The sequence below is a fragment of the Anopheles darlingi genome, chromosome 2 (genome assembly GCF_943734745.1).
Source record: "Anopheles darlingi chromosome 2, idAnoDarlMG_H_01, whole genome shotgun sequence".
NCBI lineage: Eukaryota > Metazoa > Arthropoda > Insecta > Diptera > Culicidae > Anopheles > Anopheles darlingi.
The window spans coordinates 69,216,200-69,226,056 of record NC_064874.1 but is presented as its reverse complement, the minus strand read 5'-3'; the positions used below and the strand labels follow the sequence as shown (position 1 = coordinate 69,226,056).

Genomic DNA, 9,857 nt, shown 5'->3' with positions numbered 1-9,857 from the left:
GATCTGAGGCACATCCTTTTACCGAACAAATCAACGCGCGTTTATTCATTCCCGCAGCCTTCAGAGGGCAAAGGGAAGGCAAAGGAAGCCGCCTTTTAGAGAGCGACAGAAGGTCCTTGTTTCGGATTCTACGAAAAGGAATAAAAGCGCGTGCCACGCAGCAGGAGTGACGTAGAAGGTGGCCAAACGGCTGACTGGGTGCTTGAGGATACACAAGTACAAGAGCAACGCACGAGGCACACCAGCACTAAAGGACTAGGTGCTTCTGGTACTGCTGCTGCTGCTGCTGCTGTGAACGACCCGACCGTCAGTGAACTTTGCTGATTATCCTTTGGAGAAGAAACAGAGACAGCAATGTGTGGGTACAGTGTGTTGGTATTGAGGATTAGAATATTAACAATATTAACCTTTCTATTGAGTTTGATTCTTCATTCTATTCGTTAATATTGAATTAGATTTTTGATAATCTAGATAAGACATATTAAGATGACAATAGGTGTGAGTTGAGTTTAAACAAATGCTTAAACTCTCGTTTATGCTAACCAAACTGAAAACTTCTGGTTTATTACAGTCAACATGCATACCCTACGATATTCTGTATTGCTGTTGCTAGGTATTTCACTCTATGGCCACTAATTCCAGATTAATTCCAGAGAATGAAGGTCTGGCATCGTTCAGTATCGTTCTGCTTCTTATGTTGCTCCGGTACTTCTTCAACTAGAACGTATAATTGAAATATTCTTCATTACTTTCTATCACTTCAGTTCATTCAGACTTCTTTAGTTAGTTGGAATAGGATTGACGAATCCACAACCACACTTCTCAACAAATTAATCCGAAGGATCCATGGTTTGGCTGGGATTTACGATTGTGACAAAACCCATTCCTAGGTTCATCTTTTACCAATTCGCCGTAGTGGTGTGTCTTCTCCTCTCAAGCAGCTCCATAGACACCAGCCATTACCGAAGGCGATGACCTACGGTTACACCATAGCAGTGCGACCCCAGACCACGCTGCTGCTGCTGCTGCCAAGGACGATGCCACTTAAGGAAAGGACCAAATTGGTTTCGTGGCATCGTTCGTTCGTTCGTTATTTCACGTCCAGCGAGTTGTTCGGAAGCAAAAATGGTCCCCAATGCTATCTGGAGCCAATTTGAGGAACACATTAAACGAGAGAGAAAGATAGAGAGAGAGAGCAAGTGGTTTCGCCGCTCAGCATGATTGGTCGAATGAAGGCAAGGAAGAGTCACGAAAAACATTGATAAATAACGTGCTGGTCTGATCGCTTAAAGCTATTGTCACAGAACCAAATTAGCGATAAAGAATTTGTCTATATCGTTTGAGAATGATGGAATTCCATCGTCATTGAAACTTAAAGTTCTGTATGCAAACGAAACGTTCTTCTTTTTATTTTGTACAGGTATTCAATAATAAAGCAGTAAAAAAATATAATACAAGAGATTAAGATGTTTTTCGTAATGAGTCTGAGACAAGTTATTGAAGAAGAAAATAGAATTATTGCAGCAAAGAGAGTGAAAAACCCATCTGTTAACAACATTTAGCTGATGAAATTATTCCTATTTTGCCCTTTATGGAAACACAAGCAATACATCCAGCTTATAGAACACCGATTAGCCTGTATTGTGGACAAAAATTTGCTGAGACCTAGCCCGGCGGCCGCTGCAAGAGATAATTTAATTCAAAGTAACTCTCGGCGCGTCCCATTACATAACCGTTGGCTAAAGGCGCGATCTCGTCACGATGCTTGCCCGGCTGCCAACCACAGAGAGAGAGAGAGCCGCCCGCTCTGGTGGTGGTAGCAGCTTTCCTCCGATGGCGTACATAATTAATAGCTGCCACACGAAACCCACCAGCGCTCGGCCGTAAAGAAAAGCTTTTCGGTCGAAACCAAAGCAGCAAAAGTACGGTGGAGAGAGGTGGTTCCCGGTTGGAAAGATAATTACAATTTTCCATCCGAGAGCATCTTCTGCGCGCGCTAGTTCTGTAGAGTGGTTCTTATGTTACTTGCCGGATTGACTAAAAGTTTGAAGGTTTATACGAAGTAGTTAATCTAGCTGGAGACAGAGAGAGAGAGAGAGAGAGAGAGAGAGAGAGAGAGAGAGAGAGAGAGAGAGAGAGAGAGAGAAGAGCAAAACGACCCCAAAGTAAGCTGAGTCACACAACAGCGCAAGATGGGAGACAGAAATCCAGCCTACCAACAACAACCGTGGACACAACATCCTTGTGGGACGAGGGACGACCACACCAGCGGGGACACGGTTGGAGTTCAACAAGTTTGCAGAAAAGAAAGCGGCATCAAAGTATCAAACGGAAAGCGAAAAATCCCGGCATAAAAAGGGAGGATGGATGGCTGGATGGAAGAAGGATGGATGTCCCATTTCCTCGGGCCATGACTAATTAGTGACCGTTCTTTTTGGTGGGAGCAAAGGGGGAGGGGAGGGGAATGATACGGTTCTGGTCGCCTCGCCTCGGATGATGCACTCCAAAAAGCATCATCCATGCGAGCACACTCGAGCGCGGCTCAAAAAGCATTTCGGTGGGCCCTCGGCCAAGCCAAATTAGCCAGAATTGGGGACGGAAACTCCGCATACGCCACACCGCCACTCCCACCACCTCTACCAAGCGCCCTAAAGGGCCCTCTGTAAGAACCCCTGGTGTCACTGTGCTGTTCCAAAGAGCTGCTGCTGAAAACGGTTCTCGAAAAGTGAAAATCATCGACGAACCGTCATCCAGGAGTGTGTGCGTGCCTGTGTCTGGTTCCGTGGATTTTTGTTTGCTTTGCGCCCTGGCGGATTGGCTCTGCCTTGAGGCTGATTCACCAGAGCATTATTTACTTTGAAGCCCCATCGTTTTCCAATTTGTGTGTGTGTTTTTGTTTTTTGGTTTTTGTATTTTGCCGTTTTAACAACCTTCCGACCATCGTTTGTCACGGTCGCCCCGTCAATAATTGGCGGTCCGGTTGGATCGCATTAATTGTAGCCATTACCAGTTTATGGTGTGAGCCACCGCGGCGTGTCATGCGTGCCGCGATCGGTCGCCGAGAAAAGCTCGGTCAACCAACCGAACGCACCACCACCGGATACACCTCGACCGTTTCCGGTCCGATGGTCACTGCCGTGGGCACAAGGTTACGCGCTGCGTGGAGTGCCGTGAGTGGGTGACTGAAATGTCGTGAGGAAGACGACTTCAAACCAACAAAAATGGCCGACAATTAGTTGATCGCTTTCAACACTTTCGAAACTGGCGAGAACGGAAGCGGCGGAACGACCTCTAGCCGGCAGAGTAAACGAAGCGATCGGAACAACACCTGCAAGCCACATGGCAACCATTTGACGCCTCAGGTACATTTTCCACGGTGAACCAGCGCAATGCAATTTGGTGGAATAGTCGATGCTTGAAAAACAGTTTTCTACGTTCGCACACACACTACAGACGGCTTCTTATCGGGAACTAATGGAACGGCGTGGACCGATAAAACGTTCCTCCATTTCTGGTACGAAAACCAACTTGTTAACAAACTTATTGCGATAAGAGGGTGGTGGCACCATTTGTGCACGACTTTGGCTCGACTATTTTTAACACTCAACCGCGAAACAGAACCCTGACGAATGATACCGAATCCACCGAAACGTCCACAGAAGGATGGTCGGTAGAAACCGTTGTTTAAACATTTCCAAGCAAGCCGCAGTGTCGCGTGTATCAATGGCAACGACGTACACCCCAGTCGAAAGGCCTACTGTGACGCTGTCTAGCTGCAAGTCGAATGCGCTAAAGAACCGTTATCTGGTCGAGGCAGCTACATCGCTGGCCGTTTTATGAATGGAAAACAGCAACGGCATCACCCCACGGGGGGAGTGGTCCAGTTCAGTACGAAAGGGTGTATGTGGTCCAGCATTGTTGTTGTACATGCCATTGTGCACCAAGTGCAATGGAATCCAACACTCGCACCCCTAGCAAACGCGGGGTGTGTATGCGTCTCTCCGAGGGGGAACAGAGTTCCGTTCCTCTCCAGTAGACACCGTATTCGACGCAACGTTATCTCTTCCAAGAAGCAGCGCTCTCTAGTAGTGCTCTAGATTCGCTGGTATCTATCTGCTCTCGATATCAGCCTTGATTTTGATAGCAATTCTCGTATCACGCCAAACGATTTCTTCCAATGATTTAAACAACTAAAAATGAGCATAAATGATAGCAGTGAATGCTCATAACAATGATTTCGAAACCCATTTTGTAGTCACACCACTTGGTAAACTCGGTCGGCACAGGACGCCTGTGTACAGGGTGGCAAAGAGATACACTCATTCCAAGACCCCGTCACTGTAGTCATTTTGTAGACGCACAGTTGTTATTCCGATCTTGGTTTACTGCTTGAAAAAATAGTATTTTTACTGCTGGGTTTGAGTTCTGTTCAAGCAAAAGTTGTAATGGATTCTTGTAGAGAACAAATCAGAATGTTGTATCCTCAACCAAAACCTCCTCAACATTCAAATAAAAGGAAAACTGACACATCTGCATGTGAGCAGATTATTCGTGTACAGGACCATCAAAAGATTCAAAAATAGTGATATGGCTGTACTCAAATGGAAAATGAAAATGAAAACCCTGTAGTTTTTAAACGTTGCCTGTAGTTTCGCATCCATTGTCAAAATCGCCACAACGTCAAAACTTAGTGTAAGCAAATCACAGCAAACTGAAATTTGGCATAGGCGTCCGTAATAATGCTACCAACGCAACACAAAAAAACAGAATTCAAAAACGATAATCCCGCGATTTATAGATTGAAAATTCCGGTTACTTTTTGATCATGGTAGTATGTCCAACTGGGGCACATTGTATCATTGTTTTAACGGGTTACAAGGGGCTTGTTTAGAACAGACTTTGCCGTCGTCGTTGAGTGGGAAAATAAACGATTAGATAGCGGCACCGGCAACACAGCAGCAGCAGCAGCAGCACCATCGGCGTACCGATCCGACGACGGTCTGGCACACAAGCAATGGTAAACAAACGATCAGAGAGACAAACACAGAGCAGTGGGCGAAGTATAAACAAGAAATGAGATAAAATTGAAATCCTTCAATCCTCGGCCTCATTCATCGGTTAAACAGTAATGTAACATTAACAACAAACACGACAGCGCGCCACGACGATTGCTGGTAGTTGTTTGCGGACATCTTTGCCTCTAACGGCGGGCGAATCCTTTCCGGTACACACGCGCGATCGTGTAGTTTCGAAGTGGCTTGATAGACCGTCGGCAGGGAAGGGGGAGGATAATTACTAGCCGGGCGACTTGGTCGGCCAGACAGACAGCGAACGTCACGCAGAGATTGCCTTGAGGAACGTTGTATTGGTACCCGCGAAGCGAGCAATCCAAGAGCCCAAAGTCACCTCTGGCCGTGAAGTTGGAATCCTTCACGAGGCCGAGAGCGAGAGCAGAGGCCAGCGGTAACGCGCACCAACACCACCAGCGTAGCGCCATTGCCATTGCGGAAGGGTTAGAGGAGGTGAGAAAAAGACGAAGCAACCAGTCGTCGTCACCGAAAACCCGAGTTTCAGGCGAGTTTGTGATTCATCCAATCTTTGCGGGGGTCACACTTTGGGCCGTCTGCTGCTGGTATCCAACCTTGCGGCGCGCGGAAGGGTTCGAATGCTGGAGAGAGCGGAACACCGAGAGCGAGCGAGAGAGAGGGAGATCTCGGATGATGTTTAGTTCTCGCTCGGTCGCACGCATTCGCCAGCGTTAAATTGGTGGCTTCCACAAAGGAGCATAAGCGCAACGGACTGAACTGTCGTGGCGCGTGATGTGAAGGGAACATCGAGAATGAGCGCATATGGGGGGAGAGAACACCGCACACGGGGATCATAAACCGTTCGCGCAGCAGCACGCAGCCCCCCATTTTCCCTTGGCCAACGATCATCGTCCCTTCGCACCGAGGAGAGCGATCAAAAGAGTTGCGCGCTGCTGGACAGCCGGGGCGGAAAACAGGTTCTAGCTTCTAGTTTCCCCTCGTTGGCACACGACGTTCGAGTCGTCATCATCTCCGACAATCGTCCATCATGCTTTTCACTCACTGCTTTCCGAGGCGCTTTTCCTGCCACCCAAGTGCGCGTACGGGGCGAGGGGCGAGGGGTGGGTCCGGAGCCCTTGTCGTCGCTTTCTGTGTCACTTTGCGGGCTGGAGAACACGGACACACAAACAGACCGCGAAGAGTAAAAAAAAAGAAAGAAAGAAAGCCTGGAGCAGAGATGGCCATTATTCATCGAAAAGCAAGCCACAGCGCACCCCTCCTTTCTCTTCTTGCTGTGCGGTGAAGGGGGGAGGCACATCAAGAGGGAAATTTCTCTCGGACCGGACAACCGTACGACCGGAGTGTGAATTCTGGCGCACCTTCACCTTTGGCGAAACAAAACGGACAAACCGAACAGATCAGCTGTTGAACTTTTCACTTTACTCCCAGAGGTCGCACACTTACACGAGACACACACACACACACAAAATACACACGACACGAGCACACGAACAAGATTTTATGTTGCACACCCACATCTAACCACCACTACCCCGCCCCCTTCCAACGGCTTCTCTTCTGCTGGACTCCTTCTTCTATCTCGCTCCTCTCCCTTATCCCGTTCTCGACCTCTCTCCCTCGCGCTTACACTTCGACACACTTCGCCTAACAAACACTTCCGCTGGGAGACGGGGACGAAGTTTGGGCAAATTCAAGGCAGGACCTACACAAATTGAGGTGAATTACCTCACGGAAAGCCAACAATAGACCAGTAACGCACCAAAAGAACAATCGGCAGTTGTTGTGTTTCGTGGTTTCACACTTTCGAGGCTCTCGGAACAACGACGAACGACGACGGCGACAACAACTCCGCGACACTAGTTTTTTAACATTTTTCGAGTTTGTGTTGCATGCGTTTATAGTCCTTACTTGGCGCGGCACGGGCGTGTTCAGTGTTGAACCCATCGGTATAAACCAAGGTGTTTTAAAAAGAGAGGTGACGTCATAGACGCTTTCACAGGTCACCATTTTGAACTATTTTGACAGTTGGGGTCGGGCCACTTTTGTGGCACTTTTCGTGAATTTTAACTTTCGTGATACCACAGAAACGCGAAAACAGCTTGCTTTTGGACATAAGACATTAGGCATAAGATATAAGACATTACACGTGTGGTCTGTTCGAATTTCCACGATCAAAAGACGATTTTCTTTCTCTATTTCCGTTCAGCTGTCACACTTGACAGCTGTCACACTGTGACATAAGAAAAGTTAGGTTAGGTCCATACCAAGGTACTTTAAAAAGACAGGTAGCTTTATCCAGAACAAATCCTCGATCGTATTTTAGAAAAAACTTCAGAGTTTGACATTCACGGGATGGTGGGATGTTTACTTCGGGAACGCTCTTTTCGGAGGTGTTTTCGCTTTTCCGTGGTATTACGACAGTTAAAATTCACGAAAAGTGGCACGAAAGTTGAAGTTTATGCAAATATTCCCAAAATTCTTTCAATAGTTTCAATATGGTATCGGTCCGTAGGTCTTGCCACCCGCCCTAGAACAAGAGCTTGCTAGCGTTCCTGGACCGTGCTCACTCGCTGTAAAACACAACTCGGTCGCTCGAATGATCTTAAATAGAGAGATGAATCATTTAAACATTCGAAAAAGAGTGAAATCAGGTACTTTCCCTGATAAAACCCACTTGCCCACAAACTTGCCCACATCTTCTTCTTCTTCTTCTTGAAACTCACGTGCTTTTGTTGATAAAAAGCGCCCTCCTATGAATGTCAAACAAATTGAAAATGGTGACCTGTCAAAGCGGTTAAGAAGCTACCTGTCTTTTTAAAGTACCTTGGTCCATACGTGCCGTGCTACAAAATCGTCCTTAAGCTAGGTTCGCAATATGCCGTGCGGCTAAGAGTTCTACATTTGCCTAAATTTAAATTTTATTATTTTTATACGCTTAGGAAGTTATAGAGTATCATTGATCAGCTTTTTCACCTCTCGGCGCAATATTTTTCCCGACGGAGTCATGGGGAAGCTGTTGACGAAGCGAACTCCTCCGCGCAAACGCTTAAAATCGGCCACCTGCGCATCGACGAGCCGTACGATATCCGCTTCCTGGACGTTGGATCCGGGCGCCCGCTCCACAACCGCCAACGGCAAATCGCTGGACCGATCGGGCGACGGCACCCCGACCACACAAACCTGCTTCACGCCGTCTATCTTTTGAATGATACCCTCGAGATCGGAGGGCGATATCTGATAGTTGCAGTACTTGATGATATCCTTGATGCGGTCGATGAGGAACAGGTTTCCGTTTGTGTCCATGTATCCGATATCACCGCTGCGGAAGAACCCATCCTCGGTCAGGGCATTTTTCGTTGCTTCTGGATTGTTGAGGTATCCCTGGAGCGATGGGAGAGAATTGGAATTCAAGGGCATTGAATGGGGATTCCTTTTTTTTGTTGGCTTCTCGCTTACCAGAAACATGTATCGGTGTTTCAACTGCAGCTCGCCCGTTTGTCCAGGACCACGCGGATGTCCTGCTTCGTCCACAATCCGGCACACCACGTTCGTGGCCAGCGGACCTACCGAATTGGAAAGACAGTACGCATCGTTGCGCGTGATGAATCCGATCTCCGAGCTGCCGTAGATTGAACGTGCGTGTCCGTTCCGAAGGTGCGGCTGGAGCTTGACAATCAGCTCTTCCAGTACCATGGCGCCTCCGACTTGCCAGTGTCGAACGCTGGACAGATCAAACTTGGAAAGTCGAGGGTGCGCCAGAAGTGCCGATATGTAAGATGGCGCCGTGAACAGGTTCTCGATGCGATACTTTTCGATTAGGTTCAAGAGGAGATCCGGATTAAATGTACTGCTAGTAACGACACGTGGTCGACCGTAGAACAGAGACGTTAGTACGGCGAAGATTCCCGTTGCCCAGAACAGCGAGCTGAAGTTGAAGATGGGACCATCGGACACCTCACTAGCAGGAAGAGACACACGGTCATTGAACAATTGGTACGAGCAAAAGGGCCGAAGGACATCACTTACGTGGAAAAGACCATTCCGTCGACAAAGTGTGCATGCGAGAGGCACACACCTTTCGGAAGTCCCGTCGTTCCAGACGAACACAGCACCATGGCCAGCAGCTTCGTTGCGTCACCAAGATACTCCGCACGGAACTCTTGTTCTCCTTCGATCGGTTCCAGCAGCTCACTAACCGACCGACAACCTTCCACCGATTGACCCTCGTCCATCACGTACAACTGAACCTTCGGGTCCTTGATCGCCTCACGGACCGCTTCCTGTACGATCTCCCTGTTCGACGGATCACAGAACACCAACCGAGATTGCGTTTGACTCATCATATGCACAAAATCATTCTTGGCGAATACCGGGGCCAGTGGGTTCATAGCGAGTCCGAGTACCCAGCAGCCTATAAACACCGGAACCACGAGTTCACTATTGCCACAGGCCACACTGACGTAGTCTCCCTTGGCGTAACCGAGCTTCCGCAGGTGCATCGCGACACGGATGATCTTTTGGCGCATCTCGCCGCACGTTACCCTTACCCCCGTGTCCGCATTGATCTGGATCACCTTGTCCGGTGAACGGGCCAACGAATCGAGTATGATGCGTCCTAGACCGGCCTCCGGATTAAGTACCGAAGGTAGTCGCTCCCCGTACCAAAGCTTCTGCTTAGCGTCATACTCGCTACCGTTACACTGCAATCCGGATTCACTCCGTTTAGTTGCCATTTCCACTCTCCTGCGAACCTCGCTTATACGTTTATACTATTCGACGGCCGTTTCACGATTGATAACGATCCGGTGA

The 9,857-nt window shown here is 48.2% G+C and overlaps 2 protein-coding genes across 3 annotated transcripts in view; both read right to left on the bottom strand.

The window, feature by feature from the left end:
• The window catches only part of LOC125952299 (disintegrin and metalloproteinase domain-containing protein 10 homolog), a 59,627-nt gene extending 52,751 nt beyond the window's left edge, over positions 1-6,876 (bottom strand). Inside the window, exon 1 of one of the 2 annotated variants that reach the window (XR_007468809.1) lies at positions 6,688-6,731. The gene's annotated coding sequence lies outside the window, so the exon portion shown is untranslated. Of the gene's footprint in view, positions 1-6,687; positions 6,732-6,807 lie in introns of those variants that run through there. The other variant, XM_049681705.1, reaches the window with a different exon arrangement.
• Positions 6,877-7,979: 1,103 nt separating this feature from the next.
• On the bottom strand, positions 7,980-9,857 carry LOC125952337 (uncharacterized). The gene is made up of 3 exons (XM_049681778.1): positions 9,075-9,857; positions 8,505-9,006; positions 7,980-8,429 (listed from the first exon to the last, which is right to left on the bottom strand). The coding sequence occupies exons 1-3, from the start codon at positions 9,779-9,781 to the stop codon at positions 7,992-7,994; spliced, it is 1,647 nt and encodes a 548-aa protein (XP_049537735.1). The 5' UTR covers positions 9,782-9,857; the 3' UTR covers positions 7,980-7,991.

Bases quoted from the DNA above. Each gene is read 5' to 3' on its own strand.
- LOC125952337 (XM_049681778.1), bottom strand. From the start codon at position 9,781: ATGGCAACTAAACGGAGTGAATCCGGATTGCAGTGTAACGGTAGCGAG. The intron at 9,007-9,074 runs GTAAGTGATGTC...TCTTCCTGCTAG, and splicing joins GACGGAATGGTCTTTTCCAC to TGAGGTGTCCGATGGTCCCA. The intron at 8,430-8,504 runs GTAAGCGAGAAG...CCATCGCTCCAG, and splicing joins AACACCGATACATGTTTCTG to GGATACCTCAACAATCCAGA.